At 41.6% G+C, this 25527-nt stretch overlaps 1 protein-coding gene across 8 annotated transcripts in view; it reads right to left on the reverse strand.

Moving 5' to 3' along the window:
- LOC107995718 (uncharacterized) overlaps window positions 1–25527 on the reverse strand; it is a 166591-nt gene that overhangs the window by 98367 nt on the left and 42697 nt on the right. For 5 of the 8 annotated variants that reach the window (XM_062072240.1, XM_062072238.1, XM_062072236.1 and 2 more), the window contains one exon: window positions 15470–15559. The exons of 2 other annotated variants lie outside the window; for them this stretch is intronic. Coding sequence is in view for 1 of the 6 variants with exons in the window: in XM_062072234.1 (XP_061928218.1) it covers window positions 2274–2332 (59 nt within the window). In the remaining 5 variants the exon portion in view is untranslated. Of the gene's footprint in view, window positions 1–2273; window positions 9261–15469; window positions 15560–25527 lie in introns of those variants that run through there. One more of the 8 variants, XM_062072234.1, reaches the window with a different exon arrangement.

A 25527-nucleotide genomic window follows, 5' to 3' on the forward strand; every position in this document is an offset into this window, starting at 1 on the left:
ACGTGGCCCTTCCTTTCACAAAGCGGCTGCTACTTCGTACGATCAACGACCCCAGAAGACACGTCGAGCCCGATTATCGGCCGCCTATTTGCATCTAACAGCGAGGATGACGAAAGAGGGGCGAGACTATCTTTCACCAGAGAGGCGAGCGACCAAAGCCGACCCAATTCTCCTTAATTGCCCGTGAAGGGAGTCCGCGAGAGGCGCAAGAAATCGTTTTACGATCATCAGGAAGTCCGCTTTACGAGCGTCGCGCCACGTGGTGACGGCCATTGAAAGCCCAATCATGGGATCAAAAATTTATTTTTCGCTTTTGATTCGTTCAAGATAATCATTGTTTTTCTTTTTCTTTTTTTTTATTCGAATCTTCGGTGGTATAAAACGATTGATTTTGAAATGTAGTTGAAAGAAGAATTCAAGTTTCGCTTAGTCCTTGCTTTCTTATACGCGAACCACAAGAAAATATTTAATTCTTTTTTCTTTAAATTACAAGCACAGGAGGAAGATGTGCAAAGCTCGTATCACGAGATCAATTTTAATCCTTCTTTATCTCAAGAATAACACGAATCTGAAAGCGATCTATTCGGATATAAGGCATATACCTATATAAGATATCGAATCTAGTCTTTGGATATTTCTCCGTTAACCTGCTTAACGATGTACGCTTGATCCCATCGCTACGTAATGAAAACCGCGCAGGAAAAGTGTGCTGAGAACAAATTTCCCTTCCCTCTCTGCGTATCACTTCCGATGGATCGTCGCTCTACTTTTCCCTCTTTTGTTTTCTTCGTTTCGCTTCGGTTGTCTCATCGACGATTAGAAAATGCATCTGTACAGAGACTCTCCCCCCTCAAAGGAAAGAAATCGAGTTAGAGTTTAAATGGATCGCGAGAGAGAAAGAGAGAGAGAGATATTGTCGTGCGGATTATGGTTATTATCGCTGTCTTCTCTCCCCTGTGACCTACACTGTTGATGATCTTGATGGAGGAATGAAAGTTAGAGAGAGAGAGAGGGTGGATTATTTTACGTTTTGTGCCACACGTTTTCTGGGTTAGAACTGAAACTAAGAGAAACGTTGAGAAATCGTAACGAGAGGAATAAATTATAATCTTCGATCGATCTTCTTATCATTGTTTTCATCCCTTTGAATGTCAAGAGAGTCCAACGTTAAGAGGATATACATTATTTGCAATTGAGAATTAATAAAATCTCGTACGAGATCTTTTGAAAGGAGAATAATATATCGTATACTTCGAAATTGTACTTTCGTACAATTGCAATGTTTCGTTATTAATTCACTTTATATATCCCATAAAAGGAGTCGTACTACCAGAATACCGTTAAGTATACTTGGCATTTATTCGTACAAGGAAATTTATTTATTATTGAAAAATCTCAATTTTTATCATTACTTCTACTATCGTCATGCAAAAGTTATACAATCAAAACAATGCCAAGTTTCGTGCATAAAGCAGAATTATAAATAATTGAAGAAAAGAGTTCTAAGGAGAAGAGAAGGAAAAAAATATCAGCGAACATCGATTCCAACGCGCTGTTAATATTGACATACATTCGAATTATCTCCCCAAGAGGGGAGAATTAATAAATTAGATAAATAATCGAATGCTGGATATACTCGTTTTTCCAGATTCACGTGGCATCCGTGAAACACGCGTTTCCGCTCCGTGGACACGATTAATAATCAAGCGGATCAAGGGGGCAGAGGAAACTGCGCCTGCCTTCTTTTAATCGCTCGTGAGAGGCTCGTCATATTAGCGCGAGCAAGTCTCACACGGTTTTTTTATATATTCCTTGGCTCGATGATTAATGGATCGAATGGAGCGGAGAGCCATTGCCCAGATATCACGTGGACGAAAGCGGCGAAATAGACGACGGTGTGTGCGAGTTTTCTCGTTTGTTTACGTTCATTCCTTCGAGAGTTAGAAATTGAATCTCGATTGATAAATCATTGGCGATCGTTCCGCGCGATTTCTTCGGTTATTTATAGCCGGTTGTTCGAACACCCAACACTGTGCTCGGATAAACATTTAATAAAGCGTCGAATCAGCGAAAAAACGAGAAAAGTAGTTATATTAAACTTATAGATTATTTATATTCGGACACTTTTCTCGATTCCAACTTTTCTACGACCCTTCTAAAAATTTAAGATAAACCAATCGAGTAAATAATTTGTTATTGATGTATAATTTATACCCGCGCACCAATATTAAAATCAGAAGCAGAGAAGAAAAAGAAGGAGAAAAAAGAAATACCTCTCGATCAAAAGTAGCACCCTGATGTACGAGTTCTCGTCCAGGCATCCGGTCACCATGTCTACCCGCGCAAAATCCTTCGATAAGAAGAAGGGACGAAGCACGATACACCCGATACGAAAAAGGATATATATATGTACACAGGAGGGAACGAATATATCGATCGTACGTTCGATTACACCACGAGAGAAAGAGAAAGGAAGATAGAAAGAGAGAGGAAGGAACACGGATGGCCGAGTTCGCGAGTTGCCAGATCCGAACCGAGTGTAAAATACGGCGAATTCTTGTCCACACCGAATGAAAAAGCCGTGGGCGTCTGTACGCGGACGGATCGACGACTACGCCACTGCTGCACACCGCTTCATCGACCATCGACCGATCGATGCACCGCGTGCCATTCCAACCGTATCTGCCGTTTCCTTTGCCGCGAAATCGATTTTTCCCGCCTCACGCTCGATCCGAGGGACTCTCCCCTCGGTCTCTTTCCTTCCACCAATCTTTTCCTGTCACGCGACGCCTCTTTACTGCGCGGTGTTGCGCTATGTTCCGTGCCAGCGAAAAAGGGGAGAAAGAGAGAAAGAGAGAGAGAGGAGAAGGAGGAGTTTGGGTTTTGGACAGGCGTCGGTGGGAGGGGAGAGGTGAAGGTGGGATTGTGGAGGTGGAGAGAAGATCGAGAATAGGTTGAGGTAGTTGTGCGCCGCGTGGAATACGTGAATTAAATTATACGCGATTATAATTGGCGAGGGTTCTTTTTGGAGGGAGAAAGAGGATTCTTTTTTTTTCTTTTTTTGAGAGGTAAAGTTCGAGAGTTACGCGAATGATGACGAGGGTTAAAGGATATTCTTTTTTCCGGTTGGGTTTTGATGCGAGGTAAAATTTTCCGTAAATATCTAAGTTTGACAGTTTTGAATTGAAGAGCGCGAGAGATTATGAGAGGGTAGAGGAAATAAAATGGATTAGGGAATAAAAAAAGAGAGAAATGGAAGAAGAATTTTCTTTTCCTTTTTTCTTATTAATTAAAAAATGCCCCACTCAACTCTGGCGACCGACCGACCATCAATCCAGCTCATAGACAGCTCTCGCTCATTCACCAACCAAGAGGAAGGGGGAAAGAGGGGCTGTTGCCTTCCATTCACCGAGGAGGAAAAGGAAAAGGAAAAGGAAAAGGAAAATGGCGAGAAAAAGGAAAGGGAAAAGAAAAAAAAAAGGGAAAAGGTGAATCGTCTCGAAAGAGACTTGAAGACTTGCCACCGGCACGCTGCGTTCGAAGCTGTGCGTGCACAAGTGTGCGCGGCTCTGCCAAGCCGAGAGAAAAGAAAAAAGGGGGCGCGAAGAAGGAGATCAGAGAGCGGAGAAGGAGAAAGAGGGGGGTGGGGAGAAAGAGAGTGAGAGAGAGAAAAAAAGGAAAAAATATACATACAAACACACGTACACACACACATACATATATATATATATATATATATGGAGAACTGGTCACGCCCGGCTCGCCCAGGCCGGGCCTCGACAATCGCGACGTTTTCAGGGCGAAAAACCGACCCGGAACCCGGGTCTCTCCGCGCTCGCTTGCACTCTGGCTCCGTCTGGTTGGCTGGCTTGGTTGCGTGCGCGCGCGCGCGCAGGCCACGCGGAAGTGAACGGCGCTCTCCCGCGATTTTTCGGCCCAGAAAACGTGGTGGCGTGGGTGTCAGCCTGGATACCTCGTTCGATGCACTCCTGGCTAGGAGGCACGGTCACCTTCAACCGGCACGTGAACAGGTAAGCTCGTTGCAACGGCTGCATCCACGGATACCCTCGATGGTGGATCTTTTGTTGGTATTGTGAATATGGGCGAGGGTATGGAAGGGAGGAGGAGAGACAGAGAGAGAGAGAGAGAGGTCTTGCATTACAGTGCGGGGCAAAAATTTGATTGTCGAGGGAGAGGATTGATTTCTTTTTTTTTTTGGCGAAATTATGACAGGGATATAACGATGCTTTCGTAATTTAGGTATGGAAGTATCGAGAAGAGATGGATTCTTGTTCTCCAATTTAATAAATTCGTTAATTTCTTAATTTAGAAGGGATCAACGGCGAAAAATGAATTTTCTTCTACGCTAATCAAAGATTTTCAAGATCTTCCAAAAAGAGGAAGATCTCCCTTCGTATACAAATAAAAAGATCGGAAAACTTTTGCCGGACGCTGTACAACACGCACGTGGTGTTCGATTCCATCCGTGTCAACTGCGACGACCACGAGAGAGGAGACACCGATCCAATCTCCTCCTTCCTTCCTTCCTCCCTTTCTTCCAAAAAAAAAATCTCCTCCCTCTCGAAAATTTTCTCGTAACCCGAGCGAAACTAAAACTTTTGTCGGGCACTGTATACACACGCCATGTTTAATTCCATCCGTGTCAACGGCGAGAGAATAAGAGAGATTACAGGCCCGGCGGACCGAGCCCAAGCTTTCCCGCAACGGGACAAGACCTCTCTCGAGAGAAAGAGAAAGAGAAAGAGAGAGAGAGGCAGAGAGGAAGAGGGAGAGGCAGGCCACGGAGAGGAGAGCGTTTCATGGATATCAGGCAACGATACCAGTTGGATTCATAGGCAGATTTAGGTGGATATTGTTTCCGACACGACGTTACCCGGCTGATGTGGGACGTTGGCCGGTTACCGGGTGTCCGGGTATCCCTTCCTCGGCTATCCCCCTCGTTGCCGATTTTTCTGCGACGCCGGTACCAGCGTGTACTTGCTCTTCCAAGACGATTTGTTGTGCCCTGGATCCGTGCACGCTCGCGTCGCACGATGGATCGTGGGATCGACTCGGTCACGGCGGGGGTTAACGCAAGCTTAGCCTGTTTATTAGCTCTAGGACTGGAGGATCGATACTAGAGAATAATTTCATGGGGGGATCGAGAGGTGTTTCCGAACTGGATTCTGGATAGGAATAGATACGAATATTACGAGTTTTGTTTCGTTCAAGTATGTTCTAAAGTGGGTTATTAAATAAATTTGTTCGTTTTTCGTGATTAATTGCTTGGAATCCCTTCTTTCCTTCCTTCTTCCTCCTATTTCTCGTCCTTCCTTATACGTGACACGTTTTTCCGAGACACGCAGTTGACACGGGGGATTCATCCGAAACTTTGGCCAGCTACCGGTTTCCCTTATCAGCTCCACGAACTCTGAACTAAGAGGCTTAATTAACGAGCCTCGCCAACTTTCTTCTCCCCGTGAAATTGTCCACCGATTCTCGCCCAAACTTTTCCCCTTTCTCTCGAAATAATCGACCAACGTACCACGGAGATTTAATACTTTTCGTGGATAATTTGAAAAAAAATATACAGAATATAAAAAACATAAAAAATATGCAACCACGAATGGAATTTTGAACCAACCGAAGCCGTATTAATTACAAATACCGATAACCTTAAACGATAATTTCAAGTCGGATAGATGAACGTACGTAATAACCGAGTGATAGCAAAAATCCAACTGGAGAAAAGAGATAGAATCGAATTGGATTAGAGAAGGCTCGCCTTTCGAGACTGGAAATCTCGTTTTCTCTTTTTTCCGGTTCCATGCAACTCGAGAGCCCACTGAACGAACTAGTTTCGGTGGGAAGCACGCGGAGATGGACACGGTTCAGTTGTCGAATTGAAGGCGTAATACCCGGGGAGAAAATTACACGTCACCGATCCGTCCGCAAGTGGGACGAACGCTCTCCGCGGGGACTTTCGAACGCGGGGGGAGGAGGATGGGAAAGGGGCACGAAGCGGCGGCGGCTAATGAAGCCCGATACGGCTAGAAAGTGCTCCCCTATCGCCCTCCTCCTTTTAATTTCGCAGCCTCTTCCTATTCTATTACATTTTTCGTTCCTCTTCCGACTCGTGTCAATGATATCGCTTCTGAATACGATCGTACTTACACTTCTCACGAAAATTAATAATTGACATGCGAGCATCCACTCACAATCTTTCTTATATATATATAGCACGGTAACCCGGATAGATCACGATCCGCGCGAGGAACGATAAATTATAATGTTTATCGCGGGGAAAAGTTGAGCGTGTGGTCGTGTATCGTGGGATCGGGGGAAGAGAGGGCGAGGGGGGTGTGGAAAAAACCGGCAGGACCGACGAAACAGGTTCCCCGGGTTGCGCTTGTTCCGGCGCACGTGAGCAGGAAAGTGGTAAAAGCACGAGGCGGAATGCGCCTCGAGCAGGCCTTGAACGCGGTTTGCATCTCCAAGCGCTGTGGCAACCCTTGCTGAGGGGGAGGATCGAATCGGGCGCACCTCGAGGAATTTGAGTTTTCTTTTTCTTTTTCTTGGAATTTCGTTGGCGAAGGTCAGGGATTCGAGATTATGCTTGTGCGTTATTTTGTGTGTGCGTGTGTGTGTGCACGTTTCATTTATGTTGCTCTTGCGAAAAAAAGTATTGTAATATTGTTGGATATGGATGGAGACAGCGAGCTTGTAAACTGAGTTGGAAAAAATAAAATATTTATAGGCGCCAATATGGATATCCATTCGAACGATATTAAAATAACATTGGAATATATTGGAAATGACCGGTTCGAAAGGGTGTATCCAGGCTTTGACACTTTGTATCAAAAAATTCCAATTCGTGTCCAATTCGTATTTGTACAATTATTCGATCGATTGATTCGATACGAAATTCTCCAACCCTTTTTAATTGTAATAATTATCGCACGAAAATGTTTCAATATCGTTTTTCCAATACGAAATTTATACGTTATTTGTGAAATAAGAAACGTGAAAATTCGACGATTCGTGCGACTCTACCGTAAAAGGTTTAAATCTGGCTAATCGCAAAATCACGACTCCTGATCGCGTCTGCATCGGCCATTAAGCCTCGTATTATTATTCGTTTCCTCCTCGTCTCGTCCCTCGTCGTTGTTCTCCGAGCTTTCATCATTCATAAAACGAGTCGCGTTTTATTCTTGCCCGTCATAAAACGGGGCCCGTGTTTGCTTATTTGCAGGCATAAATAATATAAATTATACGAATTATATAAGAAGCGATCCTTTTTAATCCTTTTTAACGAATTCCTCCGAGAATTTTCCATCCTTTCAGAGACACGTCGTACTCGTTCTTCATTATTACTCGACGATTTTTCATTCGACAGACAGATAGCAGCGAGGATAATCGAGACGGACGACGATTGTCACTCGGCTCGATAGACTGGGTTATTACACACGGCGGTTATTACACGAAGTCGGTAATGTCGAGGTTACCTCGGTAATTCAGCATTGCTATCTGCCAATTAAAATGGCCCAGGAATATTGTCGTTTAATGGGACTGATCATGATCACTTTTCGTAGAAACTATCATCGTGTATGTAAATTACGAATCTGTTATTATTGAACGTGTATATTTGATTATACGTATCAGGGTTATGAATTATCGGGTACGAAACGGCGATAGTATACTTCCTCGCATCGATCCTTGCATTTGTTTGCATATAATTCGTATCTTTCGATTTTAAAACATCCAGAATCGAACATAATTTATCTTCATCGAATTCAACTTTTAGGTACGATTGTTCTTACGATTATCATCGTTGTGGGAAGAAAAATTTCGAAATAGCATTCGTGCGAAAAATTCCATATTCTTATTCATAAACGAAGACGGAAAGCTCGTCTCTGGAAATATTAGTTTGCGAGTTTAATATACATGTAAAATAGTTTGCGCGCAACACCATTCCGAACTTCCTTTCCAGAGCGGAACAACCCAACCTGCGAAAAATCGTAAGAGGCAGAAAACCACGAAACCGCAACCGACAACAAAAACCCAGTGCAATCGTTCTCTAAATACCCCACCAAGTTACAAAGCCTCTTCCCACAAGCTCCACTGACACGAATCTCTCTCTCTCTCTCTCTCTCTTCATTTCCAAAACGACCATCTCGATATTCTCTTGAATTTCTCCAAGCTATTTCGCCTAATCGACCGTCATCATCCCTCTAGGTCATAGCCGCCCCGAGCAACGTTCCAGAGGTGTCTCGTTATAAATATCTAGGCGAACTAGGTTGCAGGTGGAAGTGTAACAACGATATACACTTGCATACAGAGTGTCTCATCTGAAATTATTACCTTGAATTTTCTATTGTTATTATTCATAAATGTTTGAATAGTTTGGAGAATTTTTGTCGATCCACCTATGACTAAAAATTATTGCAAATAAGTTCGAGAGAATGTTTTATTAAAATTTTATCTTACAATAGACAAGTATAAAAGTATAACAAGACTCGAGACACTCTGCAATACACGCGCGCGCCTTTTCGATACAAAGAGCGTGGAAACGAGAAACCCGAGAGTTTCATCCGGGATGGGAGGATTTACGAAGAGATACCGATCGCGAATCTGCTTCTAATATCAGCGAACGACTTTCTAATTTCACGGGGAAACCGCGATCGAAAGGCGTCGACACGGATTTCGAGAGGATCGTTCTCGCGATTGATGATTGATAATTAGATGATTGTTGGAAATTGTGTTACTGGAATTGGAGGATGGGATTTTTAAAGTAGCTTTCGAAAGTAGCCTTTACAAAATTCGATTCAACAGTTGTGCAACGATCGCCTATGACATTTTCATCCCCCAAATCAAAACAATCCCTTCCAATAATACAATAATACACAATCCCCCCTTCATACTCGTCCATTCATCTCCGCTTTTGCAGAGCGTTTCCAAAAAAAAAAAGCAAAATCTCCACTTATTTCCAGCCCGTAGGGCTCGGCGTAACTGCAGTAGTAGCGCCTCGCCAGTTGCGCCCAAGTGCATTTCACCGAGATTACGGGTGTATTGACCCCGGCGTCACCCCCTCGTCGCCCTTCCGCCACTTTCCTCCGCCTGCAACGCTCCACTCCTCTCCTCTCCTCTCCTCTCGGCCCGCCGTCACCCCCGCGCCGCCTCCTGGCCGGAGGTCGCCGACGACAACGAGCCTCCCCTTCCCCCGCAGCAGCAGCCGCTTTCCACCACCCCTCCTGACCCTGCACCCATTAAGCCGAGCGCTACGCCGCCGCCGCCGCCGGCAATCGACACTGCGAGACGACGACGAGGCCAAGTCGACGGGGGTGAGGATGTGATGTTGCGATGGATCGTCGCCATCCCTTCTTCTTTTCTTCTTTTCTATAAATTTCTATGGTTGTTTTCTTTTTTTCTTTGGATCGATTCGGTAGCCTTTTTACGAGATGCGCTTGGTTTAATTGTAAGATAGAGTTCGCGCAGCTTTCAGGCTTTTAAAATTATTCCGAGAAGATGTATTGTTTCAACTTTCTCGAGAATCATTCAGGAGTCGAGGGGAAATGGTGAGAATGGTGTTGCGTTTTCTTTTTTTCCAGTAGATTCGATGGTTTTCACGAGGAGAGACGCGCTTGGTTTAATCGTAAATAGAGTTCGTCTTGTTTAGTTGCGTCGAGATTGAGAAAGAAATCAAATATCTTCCCGATATTCTCTCTGATATTTATAAGAGAAATATTTAACAACGAATGATATAAACATTTGAAAGTAGTTACTTTAAGAAGATAGTATTGTTTCAACTTCGTCGTCGCTTTAATCAACGGGTAAAAATCGTCGAGGGGGTTGGTTGGTCTTTGGCACCAAGTTGAAGGGTCTCGTTTATTTGTCTCGTTGATGGAATTGATTGTTGAAACTCTTTGAGGAAGGGGAAAAGATACATCCGCCATCCCTCCTCGGGCGAAGAGATTAAAGGGTTGATTTCCAAGCTTGGACGTCGTTAAAGGTCGAGGAGGACTCGGCTCTCTTCTCGGTGTAATCTTCGATTCAAAGGGATGCCGATGTTTACCAGGAATACAACGAACGAGGTTCGAATCGTGTATCGTTGTGTAAATTCGCGGGTATGGGGGTTATTTATTCCGAAGACGCCCTGCTGGATGGGGCGGTGGTTGAAGAGGAGGGACGGCGTCGTTGGAGAAGGTCAAGCCACTCGTCGTCTCGCTCATCCATCGTGAAAAAGAATCGAGGATTTACACACGTTTATTTGCCCGGTGGCAATGTTGGAAAAAGCACGAGGGTTCGTTTCTACTTCGAGCTTGAGAAAGAGAAATGATTAATCAGTTTGGACGAATAACGCGGAGAAATGTAATTGTTTTTATTTGGTTATTATTATTTTCATCGATATATCGATGAGTATATATTGGGAGCAAGTATCGTATTTGTTTTCGATAAAGAGAAAATATTTATGATGTTTAATTATTGAATGTTTCTTACGTGAAAAACACTTTTTGGTTTGGTTTCTGATACTTTGCCTCGCAATTTAATCGAGGGAAAATAAAATTGTGAAAAGATGAAAACATTGATTAGGCGAAGATTAATTGCACAGATCTCGGTCAAAAATAATTAATTCTTCTATTAGAGTTGCAATAAAACGAAACTAATAAAAGATATAATTACTGCTTTATATAGTATTTAACTTTCTGTTAAATTGAAAAATATACAATTCATATTCATATAAAAAAAAATACATCGCAAGTACATTTATCGAAACGAAGAGAAAATTTAGCGAAATACTATACGAATAATATTCATAATTCATAAAATTAATTTACAAACCTCGTTTTTTACATCGATCAGATTATCGATATTCAAGAATACATATCAATTAAATCAACCTAACCAACTGATATCTCAATAACAAAATCTGTTTATCCTATAAAATGCTACGTCTCGATTATTAAAACACCAACTTGACCGCTTAAAAAACACTTTCTCAAAAAAATTTACTTTCATAAATAATATACAAAAATATATATTCAATTTAGAAGAATCTTTGATCGAATCAACTGGAGCAAAAGGTCAACGACCTCCTCTTACAACGTATCGCAAACAACGCGTTATCGAGCATCGTATCCATTATCGAACGTTACATAATACGCGGTGATATTCAACAGCGCTCGAATCGTGAAGAGCGGCGGCGGCGGCGACCTTTCCGCAGCGCGAACTCGCCGATGAAAACTCGCGGCGTTTGATCGATCGATGGACGGACGGATGGATGGATGGATGGAAGCGAGATTTCCGCGAGCGATCGGGGCCGGTTGCAAAACGGGCCCGTACGCACGGGCCCCGAGTGAAAGTAAGATTCTAGACACGTGACGCGGCATCACGCTGCACGCGCCGCGGAAAAATGCGCCTAGGTGCACCTGTGTGCGCGTCACCGACGACGCGGAGGGCAACGCGCCCTGGAGTAGCCCCTCCTCCCTCCCCTCGGGAGTGGACGGGAGAGGGAACGCTTTGGAAGAGTCTCGAAAGAATGGTTGGAGAGGAAGAGAGAGAAGAAATTCGGGGATTTTTGATTTTTCCATATAACGGAACATTAGAAACGATGGAAAGGATTCTCTTGTATTGGACTAAATTGAATTCTGTGATCATAGTTGCATCGATTAATTTTTGGGAAGAAAGAATTTTCGAAGACCTCGAAATCATTCGTTTCCGATCGAGAGAAATTACGAGGGAGGAGATGATGGATAAATTCACGCGAGATCGCAATTCTCCAAAGGACAAAAGATCCTTGATGGAATTATACAAATACGCAAAGATTAGCGTAAGATTTAAAAAAAAAGTTACAAAATTTTTGATCCCCTACGTATCGTATTCTCGTATCGTATATTCACAGGTTGGGAACCACTGACCTAACCCAACCGAAACGCCACCTACGCCGTGCCTCCCCCGGCACAAAAACCTAACCTCAAAACCGAGCAACAAGAATCCACTCCGGCAACCTTCTCTCGCAACAAAACCACACGAAACCTCCCTTCCTCCCTTCCTCCCCCTCCCTTTAACATCCCACCAAACAGCCTCCGCCATAACGCTTCGAGTGCAACTTCCGGTCAGTCAATCAACAGACCGACAGCCACTCCGCGATGAGAGAAATAAGAAGCACAAGAGAGGGAAGAATTCTCGTCGAAGGATCTGGAAGGGAATACCCTCCCTCTCCCTTCTTCTTCTTCTTCTTCTTCTCTCTCTATTTCTCAATATTTCTCTCTCACTCTCACTCTCTCTCTTTCTCTCTCTCTTTCTCTGTCTCGGTACGCGAGGCCCAGGGAGCGGTGTAATTTTCTAACGAACCGCGAACGGGATTCGTTCCTCGACAAACGGCCTGATTTATAGCGGCTTCCACGCGTTTATGGACAACAACGAAGCGAGCGGGCAACGCGCACTGCTCTCGATCCAGTCCCGAGCCGGATGGGCGCAAGGACCCCGAAGAGGACTCGCGCTCAAGGGGCCAAGGGCCCCTCGCCGTGTCGGCCGCGCTCGCACGGCCAGACAGACCCATAAAACGCTTTATATTCCTGCCCAAGGAGTACCCGCGCCAGCCGAGTATACCGCGACTTTTCTAAGCGCGAGCACACCTCGAAAGGGAATAATAAAACCGAGTATGGGGCCCCTATGGGCGTGCGCGTTTCGCTTGAAATATTTAGATTTTCTGCTTCTAGCGTTGGTCTCTTTTCTTTCTTTCTTTCTTTCTTTAAGTCAAGTTGTTAATTAAGAAGGGTTTGAAAGAGTTTCTTAAAAGAGGGGATGATTAAGTGAAGGATTCTCTCGATTTTTTTAAAAATTATTCACCAACAACCGCGTACATGTAAAAATTCAGGAATCCTTGAAACGAGAGATTTCTTAAGCTGTATGAATATATTGAATATATTCGACTTCTTTCTCACGGGAGGAGAGAGGTTGGAGGGCGATTAATCTCGAAGGAAAAAAATCGCGGAAGATTAATCCCCGCGGAAGAGGAGCGCAGAATCGGTGGTTGGAGGAGACCAGGAGGTGGCAATCGATAATCCTGAATTCTTCCGCTATGATGCCTTTCCACGAAGCTGTGTCATTGCACCATCGCGGAGAGGAGAGACGGGTTGCATACAGAGTAGAGGATGAAGGGGGCTAGGCACCCTCGTGCACGCATGCACAATGCTCGAGGAGGGTGCAACAACCTCCTCCACCTTGGACTAGGAAGAGGAGGAGAAGGAGTCGAAGGAGAAGAAGGACAAGCGAGGCGGCTGCCGAGGCGAGAGAATAGTCTGCCACGGTCTACAGTCGCGTTTTCAAGCACGCGTTTCTCGTTACTCTGTGGTGGAGAGAGAAGGAGAGAGAAAGAGAGAGAGATAAGGGAACAGAGAGAGAAGGAGAGAGTAGGAGTGAAACGTTGCTGGAACGTTTGGTTGCTTTTTTCGTTTTGGCTATGGGGGAACGTTAAGTTCTTGAGTCACTGGCTTTTGTTTCTACTTGCTTTTGTTATGGAGAACATTACATTTTTGAGCCGTGCAAGTAGCCTTTTCGTTTTTACCTGCCTTTTGTTATGGAGAATATTTCATTTTTGACCCGTGTCCAATAGCCTTTCTCCTTTCGGTGCTTTTGTCCTCGGTTATACAATGTAGAATATGTACTTTAAGTAATTGACCGTTCCGCTTTTGTCTTTTAATCGATGTTTTCGCAGGAAAGATTTATATTATTATTCGATCTCGATCCCTCCAATTTTTACTCGTTTTCTCTTTTGATTAATAATCTCTCTCTCTCTCTCTTTCCCTTCATTATATAATTTGAGAATCGACGAATTTTTTTTTCTTATAATATTCGTGTATAGAATCATTATTTATTCCTTGCTTCGATTCTCGATAACTTCGAAACTCAGTTAGAAATCCTTCGTCTCTGCTATTAAATTTACGATGTCTATAAACACCGTATAATTCAACGAATATTTCATAAATATTTCGATTGCGATTTCGATCTCTATTTCTTGATCCCGTTTGGGAATCGTACATATCAATTAGAAAGGAAACGAGGAGGAAACGAAGATATATCGAATGTTGCCATTTGAGCGATTATCCCCGTTATCTCGCCGATACTGTGTACCCATCACGATAGAATTTTTGAAAGGATAATCCATCTTAATCCTCAAAGAATAATAATAAATAGAAAGTAACTAGATCGTATCCTAAATCGTCATCCAACTTCATTACTTAATTATCAAAAAATAAACGCGAATCAAAAGGAAAACTTGACACCGCATTCTAAATTCACGCGCGTACTCGTACCCCTCCCTCTCCCCCTAATTGCTGGCGAACAATTAAGAGAAACCTCTACTAAACAAAGGCTCGTTAATCGTCGATTAGAAACCACCAATAATCGAGCGGAAGGAGGGGGCTCGAAGAAATATTCATTAATTCCATTAGCGGCGCCGAAACGATAAGAATCGTGACTCATACGGTGGCATAACGTCCCCCCCTCTCCTTCCCCATTTTGTCCAGTCGCTCGTTTTTTCTTTTTCTTCCTTTTTCAATCGCGCATGCCCTTTATCATGCAGATTAGAAAACTCGCGTAGGTGTCGTTCGATTTATGATGAGGGGGGCTAATTGGCAGGCCGTCGATCGATCGATCGATGGATCGATACGATGATACGGGTCACCGACACGCAGAGGAGAGGGGGAGGAGGGAGAATGCAAGGAAAGAAAGAACTTCCTACGATTCCTATACGATACGTGGCGCGGCGCATATTTATTCGAGGACTATCTCGTTCTACGAGACCTCAATGCGAATCGTGACTTCTGTTCCATTCATGTATAATAGTCAGGGGGACGTCTTTCGATCGATCAAGGATTGGGGGTGATTCGAATCGAAGAAATTTGGGAGGAGTATATAAATATATATATTTTTTTTCTAGTGAAAAATGAAATTTTGATTGTGAATGACACGTGTTGCAAGGATAATTTGGTAATAATGAAATATTCGAGACACCGTGGACACAGGATTGTAAAGGATTGTTGATTGGAGATATGATTTTGTTCTTTCCTTTAAGAAAGTAACTGACCGATTCCAGCAGAGACCAGATTTTCAATCAGATTCGATAGAAGCTGACATTCCTGGCATAGATTCCACGAGTTCGACTTGGACACGGTGAAAATTCCAATGGTGGAAAACAGAAGTTAGAAGGGAGAGGGGGAGGAGAGGGATGGAGAAAGAAGCGTCGATGACCTTGCATTAGGTCACGGCCTTGACATCGTTTCGAGGAAATCTCGAGGTTACATTACTCCGTGCATTAACTAGCAGCCTGGATCTAGTGGTGTATTGTGTATCGATCAAATGATCGACCCGACGAAAATTACTCGAGAAAATATTAAGCTCTAACTGTTGTTCAAGATCTATTCGAGAGAGTAGTTGCTAGCAAGTTAAATACCGTTTAATACCCTACCTTGAACATGTCGAGTGTTTCCGATCCAGCGTTTAATAAATAGCTTCGAGGTTTGGGAGAATTTGTGAAACGATGGTACATGGATCTTACCTGAAAAACAGAAAAAAAAGATTTGTGAATGCAATTAATTCTTCTCATAGTGACAGATTATCTTTAAATTATCCCGACAATTTACTTAAAAGGCAAATACAAACAGTTTTTAATAATACTAATAAAATTAATACCCTCGAATCATTCGTTTCATTATGTAAAACGTTTCTTCGCTTCCGTGCCCCCGTAAATAAAACCTCGACCGACAAAAACCCTTATCTTTTAGATTAAATTAAAAAGCAACAAGAAGAAGAAGAAGAAGAAGAAGAAAAATCTAAACGTCTAATAGCAACGTCTAATAAACATTAAAACACCTCTGTAAGCGGCTAGCAGCAGCTTAAGCAGCAGCGGCCCACCTTAATCGAAACCTTATCTTCCAACCTAAGTGGGACCAAAAACCGAGTGTTAAAGTGCAAGGCGTAAAATGCATAGGAAAGAGATCTGGGAGCGATTTAGATAAACATCGAGTAGAACAGCGGCGCGCGTGCCTATCCCGCGCATAAATCTCAGCCAGCTCGGTCACGCGTTCGACACAAATTATCCTGTTCACGGTGTACACGTGATACCGCGAGCGGTGCCGGAAACGGCGGTTAATGCCCGATTTCCCAATCTATCGAGGCCCCTCTGACTCATTCCCGGTTATCCACTCCAATCCACTCCGATCCACTTTCCGCCTTTGTTCTTCGTGGACGGATATATCATTTATCGCCCGTTTTCTTCTTATTCGAAACTTCTCGTGGACTTAAAATCGATCCAATAAATACCCCATTACCTTGGAAATCGAATTGGGAGGAGGATTTTAACTTCTTCGTTGAGAGGGGAGGATTGACCTTTGAAGGAGAATCGGAAATCGAAGTTCACGTTGTTGCACGGCAAGGAGATTACTTCCCAAATACGAGCCCACCTGGTCCCCAACGGTGGAGCGTCACGAGAAGGTCTGCACCCTTCCTCCCCCCTCCGCCGCGAATCGGCTCTCGGTCGTTTCCCTCTCTCGTTTTTTTCGCGAGGGAACGAAGGGCCACGCGTTACGCTACGTGACACGAGAATCACGTTACGCCCATATAACACCAGCCGGCTAACGATCACGAGCTTAAACGAGCCGGCTACGTGACTGAATCACGAGCCACGTGTAAAGTCGTGAAAAGTCGCGACGAGACCCTTCTCTCTTGAGACGCGGATCCTCTTCCGCGCTCGTCGCGATATCGCGCGAATCCAGAAGAGGAGGGGAGGGTGAAAATCGATCGAAAAGTGGTTAAGTTAAGAAGAGAGTTTTCGTTACGTTACGTTAAGTTGCGTTGCGTTCTCGCTTTCGATCGAAAGTGAATGTAATTTGTCGATGAGTATAACGTAACGACTCGTTTTCTAATACATCTGTCGATCATTCGACGAAAATTGGACAAAGGGTGAAAAGGTTTTAATTATGTTCACGTTATATATCGATTCGAGTGAAAATTAAGAGTATATATAACTCTACATGTTGTGGGTTAATTTATTCGAGTTGTTTATTCCAATTTCTTAAAATTCTAATACTCGAAAAAAGACAAAAAATTGTATCGTTACAATCTCTACGTGCTCACGTAGAAGAAATTTTTATTTTTCAACTCTTATCGAGCAAATTCATTATCGAGATGTAAGAAATCTTGGGCGTGTCGAAATCAATTGCGCTTTGATTTTTTTTAAAGAAATAAACTATAACAGATTGATAAAATATAGAATAATATTTGGACATGTATAGACCTATTAAGATAACGGGAATAGTTTCGATATCTCGATTTTATAATGTTACAATAATTAATTAACCTCTAATTGGCGATACACAGATCGAAAATACAGATACGGAAATATATATATATATTATACACCATGAAATCACACGATACGAAAACAAACTTCGATCAAATTTTTTCCAACGGATCTAAATTCAACGTTTGCTCTGTAAACGATAACCTCGCCAAAGGCTCTACAAGGAAATTAAGAACAATTCCAAAGACACTCTTAATACGAATAATAAAACGGTAAAATATAAGCAATATATATTATCGATAAATCCTAACCTCACTTTCACGAAATAACCTATAAATACAGAAATCACCTTTCCTCGTGAAAAAAGCTAACGAAAGATTGGCAGTAAATCAATTCGAACGAAGCGAGAAAGAGTGACGGAGACAGAGAGAGAAAGCAATTTGTTCTTACAGTATCGTATGCAATTGCGCCAATGCACTCGCTGGAATTTTGGTCGTGCGAGTAGATGTTACGTAAGAGAACTTCGATCGCGCGAACGATCACGCGAATTGCAGCTGACGAGAATTCTAGTCGCGCGCGACTCACGAGACTTTCGAGCTATTCTTTCGCTACTCTGGTCTAGAATTATTAGATATTATATTATTATATTATTACGAGATGGCTGTTCGATAGATCAATAGATCGAAAGCTGTTATTAGAGATGTTAATGTCTATCTGTACGATTTAAAATATATTGTCACGATATTAATGACAGGAAGGGAAGGGACTTGGACATATTTCGACAGAATTTATTTATTTTTATCTTATTGAGCAACTTATTAAGGCTGCAATCATAACTTTTGTTAGAGATTATATTACAACAGTGAAGTCGTGTATATTTAATTGAATCAAGGTTAGAATTATAAAGTTCGAACAGGGGGATAACGACTTTAATAATTGCATCTATCGATTTATTGGATTTTTTTTTTTTTAATGGAAATGAATCCTGCGTACGTAAAAATATATAATCAAGTGTGTAAAATAATTTTTTACTCTCGTTCAATTTTCTTACTTATCTTCGCAAAAATATAAATTTGCATGTGATTACAAGATACTGAATAAACATGAAATATTTTTTTACAATTCAAAAGTTTTATAATGAAGTCAATTCCCCTTGCGAAACGAATTAAAATCCAAAATCTGAATTCGAGAACGATTGACCACTCGTGCATGTTTCTGCACGAGAGAAAAAAAGAAAAAATCAATAAAACACACGACATAAAGCAGCGCCTATTACTACCATCACGATCATAATGTTGCATTGATTTAACATTGTCATTATAACGTATATTTAAAAATTAAATAATTTAAACGCGATACACGATTTAAATTTTCAACTTAAATATAAGCGCATTATAATTTTAAATAATATCGGAATATATACGAATAATCTCTCGACTTATGTTATTATTAAAGAAAGCATATATCTCGGCCCGGGTTGAAAAAAATCGAGATATCGAGGTCAAGATTGAAATCGAGATCGTGTGTACGAATTCGCTCACCCGGTAGAAGGACGATTCGAGGTGGACTGTGAAATGCACGAATACCAAGGACGAATCCACGGCACTGACTCACATTTTAAACCGGCCAGTGCACATCCCCGACCCTTTCGACGATGTTCAACCAAACCCGCTCCATCCAAGGAACGCGATCGAGCCACGGGTTGCGCGACCCGTTTTCATCCGTTCCGCTCGAAACAGATCGAATTCAATAATTCACCCGATTTCCATCCAGTTGATAGAAAAAAAAAAAATAAATAAATCGATCGACGCGATTTCTTTCTTAAATCTTGAAGAAGATTTATAGATATTTCGCATAACGCGTATGTAATATATTCGTAAGATTACACCACCGTTTAATAAGTGTCGATTGCTGTGTACAAGTGGAAACAAGTAATTTCCAAGTAATATTCCAAAGTAATGTTGTACACCGGTATATTGTAATTCTCAAATAGTCCGTAAGTTTAATTTCTATCATGCGATCATCAATATCTACTTTCACTATTCATCGAGTTTATATTTTCATAATATTCCTCCTCGATTTCTATCCTCGCCATTCTTCTCTGCGATTCGGTAATAATATGGATGCATAAACGATGGATGGAGAGAAAGATGCCAGAAAAAAAACGTGAAGAGAGAGAGAGAGAGAGATATCGAGCGAGAGGAAAGCAACCGTTGCTTGGTGGGAAGTTGGTGTTGCAGTTGAATTAGCTATAAATCAGAACGAATTCAGGCGATGAGAATTATTTATGAGCGGCCTGATCGGACACCTAGTAGAAACCCTCTTTGAACTGTTTCTCTTCTGTTTCTCTTACGGTGCACCATAAATACGATAGCCGTGAAGAATAGAGACAGCCGTAAAATTCAAACGGTCTCGCGAGCCCACGATTCCCTCTATCGTTATGGCTATAATATACTATCTATTAGCGAAGAAAACTCGTACTCCCCCCCCTCCGTTCTCCGCGTTTACATAAGTTATCCGAGCAAGATATATTCTGCATGGAATTTTCTTCTTAATTCGTCTCTCTCTCTCTCTCTCTCTCTCTCTGTGAGAATACGATAAACTGGAAGAAACTCTGTTGTGTCTCTTCGAATTCCTCATTCGAGCTCGAATAGAATCGCTCGGAAAGCAGCGCATCCTTGTCCTATTCGGATCGAATTTAAATCAATTTAAATTTGAACATCGCGCCAACGAGATTTACCAGTTCCATAAGAAGAGACTCGTGTACGTGATATACGTAGGAAAAAAAAAATAACGATCACCAGCCGAACGAAATTGACCAAAATCCGGTTATTAACCGCCGCGACAGGGGTAAAACAAAGACGCTCGATCCCTCCTTATCACTCTCTGAATCAACGATACATAACACGGTGGCGCAAGAAATCAACAATCACACCGTAAGGCGCGTAATAATATATACACGCTTATGCACACGCCAACAAGTCATATGCAGTTAACGTATGCGCACACCGAGTAAAAGACACGTAGGAACGGGGTCTCTGAACCCGCCAGATACAATCTCTCTCTCTCTCTCTTTCTCTCCCTCTCTCCTCGCACGCTATCTATCTATCTGGCTGGCTGGCTGGCTGGCTGGCTGGCTGGCTGGCGAGAGAGCCGGCCTCACATACCTCCCGTCCTACGTAACGTAAAAATGCGTCTCCCGACACGCGTACAGAAAATATACACGGAGTGGCCTCTATTCACCGGCTCCTAGATACGCTGATAGGAGGCTGCCGGCTCGTGCCTACCGGTATCTCCGATTTTTTCCCTTCTTCTCTCCTTTTTTCTTTTTTCCCCCTTTCCTTTCGTTGGGATAGGTCGTGTAGATTAATATCGAAAGGTGGACGAGGAAGGGTTTTTGCGTCGATTATTAAACGAAATTGTCCCGATCTTGATCTTCGTCCCATCACGAAGAAAAAAATGAAGGGATAACGGTGATGATAAGGGGGAGGGGGAGGTTGGAACGAAAGGGGGTATCGATATTTTTAGCGACCGTTCCGCGGCTGAATTGGAAGCTGAGACAGCAGGAGGGGGAGGAAGCGTTTAAACGCGGAGGAAATTATGCGCGGCCAGACGGGGCCGGACACCAACAACGGAAGATGGTCGGCAAAGATTTATTCTTTACAATTACCGATAATGAAACGTAATGCGGCTACGAGGATCGCGACGAGGCCAATCTTGCTCGCCCATCTGACTCGTTCCGATCTCTTCGCTCAGAGATTTCCAACGAGATTTCGAATCAAGGGGAGGGAGTTTGAATTTTTTCGATATATATTGCAGGATATCCAAGAATGTCGATGAACAACGCGTTTCTATTCGATTTGATAAACGGTGTCTTAAATTAATCGTAATTTTGGAGGATTGTCCTTTATCGATTATATTTGCAGTTCGAGGAGAGAGAGTTGAAGATAAATTTGCAAAATGTTCCACCGATATCACGAGATTCTCGTGGAACCACGTCAAAAAGAAAAAGAGCTTGAAGAGCGCAATAATAAATGCACGATGGCAAGAAAAAGAAAAGAGAAGGTTAAAGAGGTACAGGTTAAAGAGGCGATTTACAGTGGAACGGAACGGATCCGGAGTCGTTTATGCGGCCATAAGAGTACGTGCAGTTACGATAATCCGAAGGGGGTTGAGTTTGCATGTGTTCGAGGAGGTTTAATCACGGAGGATCGACGGAGGATCTATCGGTGGGAACACAGGAGCTTAAGGCGGATCCGACACGTTAATCCAATCGAGCCAAGTGCAACGACGGGGTTACGCACAAATCGATCAAGGTTAATCGAGGAGGGGGGAAGCGAGAAATTCGACTCTTTTAAATCCCTCTCCAATCATTAGTCGTTTGTGCGCCGAGGAGAGTGCTCTTTCGAAATAATTTAATGCTAGGATTATTAATTCGAGAGGAATGGTACACGTAATAATTTTTCTAAGCAAATATAATTTTTATTGGAATATAACGGTTGAAAATTGCACAATATATTACTCCAAATGCAAGGGATTAAATATTCGTTGTATTAAAAGGATATGTTCAAAGGTAACGTTCACGGTTGAAATAAAAAAGGGAAGAGATAGAAATTATTGCAATTAACGTAGAAACTTTAATTGGTCGATTGATCCGAGTGGGGAAAACTAGGAAGATAATTTTATAACAAGTGCAAAAAGATGTAAATTCTGTAAGATCTCTGTTATTCCTCATTTTTTTATCTCATCTCTCGTGCTCATTCATCTTGCAACACTCCAATTAGAAGAGGTAGGAAATTCTTTCATACCTCTCGTGAAGCAGCAAAGGATTTCGCAAAGAAAATTAGACTTCGCGGATTGCATGAAGTATTCAAGGGGATTTAAGTGCCTACTACGTACACATTTAAAAAAGACGAGGTTGACTTCGTTCCCAAAGGAAGAGCGTTTTTAAAAAGGGACCTCTCGTTGCGGGAGGGGAAAAAAAACTTCGAATAGGATTTTTCTCCACGTTATAGAGACTTAAAAAAAAAAAAAGAAAAAAAAGAAAAGAAAAAAGATTGAGTGTAACGATGGAAAAGGGTCGCTGGGTCGGAAAATTTGCAAAAAAAAAAAATAGTCTGAAATGGTATAAAAAAAAAAAAAAAGATGGGCACGAGGAAAAGCTATAAAAGTCGAACTTTTAACCCGGAATTTTTCGATGCATCGAGTTTTATGTCAGAAAAAGTTCTACCCTTTTGATCAAAATATAATCGAGGATACGGGGAAAGATAGAGGCATGGAAAAATTCGAAATTACTGAACTTTGAGAATATATCGTTTGGAAATTTTTTTTAAAAATAGATGTTAAACCTTTTATTAATATTTCATGGCGATAAATGATTCTAGAAACTAGAAATGGAAGATAAAGATTGAAGAGAAAAAAAAAATCAGAATCGGTGATCTCTGGAAATATGTCGTCTGGAATTATTAAAAATAGACGTTAAAAATATTTTTGTTTTATTAAAAATAGACGAAACATTCGCACGTATTCTTATCGAATCAAAATTAAAAAAATAGTAGAGAGCAAAAATAAGGATTTAAGAAAAATCGTTTGGAATTTTTTGAAAATAAATGTTTAAGAACCTTTCTATTAAAGTATTTTTTAATCTTAATAATTTAACTGTTATCGAATACAATATTTTTGGATTCCAGAGATCATAGATAAATGAGAAAAATTTTACAGTAGTATAAATAAAATGCATAATAACCAATTATCTATTCCCTCTCCAAAATCTAGATATCATCCACAACTTTTTCCTACATTACTCAATCTCAAATCTAAATCAAACAGTTTTTACAAGCTACTCCAGTTTCAAAGAGATAAAACACATTCTACTTCAAAGAAGACATATATATATATATATATATATAGAAAAAGAGAGAAAAAAACCTCAAAGTTTCTCTAAATCTACAATTTCAAAGACCCACTCTATTGAATCCAACCTCCGTACCTTCAAATCCAAAAAATATCTACTAAAAAATACAATTCCTTGCAAAACAATATAATAAACTTCAACTTTCCCAACTCGAGCTTTAAAACATCAACCAACAATTTCATTCGAAAAAAATTCTATATAAATCCTACGATAAACCTTCTAAACCTTCGCTATTAAACCTTCACTACCGTCATTAAAAGTCTCTAAAAAGCCAAAAAAAAAAGAAAAAGAAAAAAAAAGAAACTCGAAATGAAACAAAACCCAACCAACCTCCACGCGAAGCGAAATAAAACGAGAAGGGGGGAGAAAAAAGGTAGGAGGGGGAAGGGAAAAATTGAACAAGGCGAAAGTGCAAGGCGGAACACGTGGCTCGATTTAGCGACGGTCGCAAGGACGCGGCTCGTGGCGCAGTTGCCGGAAAGAAAAAGCGTATATACCTCGCGCAATTTAATCGGGGAGATCAGGTAGATCAGCTGGCGGAGGCAGGGAGTCTGGGGTGGATGTTGGGTTGGTCGGTCGCCGTGCGGATATCGACCCCGGGTTCACCGACCTTTCTCTCACCGCCACCACCACCGACCCCTCCACCTGAGCCTTCCTCCATCCCCCGTCGGCCACCCCTCCTCCCCCCACCAGGCCTATCCACCAGTCTTCTTCTTTCGTTCTCTCTCTCTCTCTCTCTCTGCTACCACCCTGGCCCGCCAGCAGCTCTCAACCCTGCCAGATGTCCTCAACTCCTCCTCCGGCACCCTTCATCGATCCACCTTGCGATGGCCGTTTCATTGAGGTTCCTTTCGGCGAATTTTTAATTCTTTTCTTTCTCTTTTCTTCTCTCGAGAGAGAGAAGAAAGGAAGAAGGTTGAAGAGCGGAGGGAAGAACGAATATTGAAATGATTAGGAAGGATGAATTTATTTTTTTGATTTATTGGGAATGTTTGGAAATTTTGGAGGAGGTGTGTCAGATTTTTGGGATAATTCTGGGCGAATGTGTTCAGCGATTGTGAAATTCTTATATAGAGAGGCAACAATTCTTTTCTTTTTTTTTTAATCTAAGCAAACTTTCTAAATCTTCGAGATAGAATTCGAAAGATTACGAAACGCAGGGAAGATTAAAATTTAAGATTAAAATTAGAGCCACGTTGAAACAGCATTTAATTGAAATTCCTTGTAATCTCTTTGCAAGAAAATGCAAAGGTATTCGGTTCATTTCCTATAATATGTAATGATCTCCTGTTTCACAGAATGATACTCGTTTCAATCAGTTGAAACTTCGAATATTTAACAATCGCTTTACATTTAAAAAAAAACCCCGATCTTAATTTTCACATTTAAATTTCACTCGTTTAATCATCAAGCATTTACCATCCATTCGCGTTATAAACAATTTTTCTAAACCCGATAATCGAAATACATAAGCTCGTACAGATCTCATATTTCAAACCTCTCTCGATTAATCCAACCTACCGAATAAAATGCATTGAACGAGTCCGGTTGGCGAATTTCAACATTCTTCCACAATCGGGCAACAAGAACAGTTTTGAAACGCACAATTAGATATCGTAGCTTGTGCATTATTCCCATTTCCCAGCCTTTCCAACCTGGCGGTCCCAACCTCATTTTATTTAACGAAAGCGTTCGGCAGAGAGAAAGGATTAATGGACTCGATCTAGGGAATATGTTTCGCTATCTATCGAAAACAGACCGCTGCACGGTTTCCCAACGCCCATGTAACGTTCGAAAATCGTTTCGAGCGGATCGCCGAGGAACACGATGGGAACTCGCCATTAGGCGAATGATAGAACCAGAGTGGTTACACAGAGATCGAGATTGAAACGAATTCTGATATCTGAGGTAATAAGAAGGAGATTTTTTTGAATTGAACGAGAATTTGTCCGTTTTGGAAAATTTTGAAGTATTTTTTATTTATATTGAGCAGGTTATGGAAAATAGTTTATATATTTTAAGGATGGATTGTTTATTCGAAAGATAGAAATGGACTTGGAAAATGATGTAAATGAAGTTTTAAAATTGGAACGAGTTATTTCTTATTATATTTGTTTGTGTGGAAAATTCAATTTTGATATTTTTGTGTATCGAATAAAAATATATTTATATATAGATTGAGTGAATAAACATTGAAAGAAATTTGTGAATTATTTATAGAAATTTTTGTATTCTTTTTACAACAGTATATAGTTTCTTTACTATTTCCTAAATTCTGATAGAATTCTGATAGAAGATAAAAAGTTTTGAA

This window comes from Apis cerana, linkage group LG3 (genome assembly GCF_029169275.1).
Source record: "Apis cerana isolate GH-2021 linkage group LG3, AcerK_1.0, whole genome shotgun sequence".
Lineage (NCBI taxonomy): Eukaryota > Metazoa > Arthropoda > Insecta > Hymenoptera > Apidae > Apis > Apis cerana.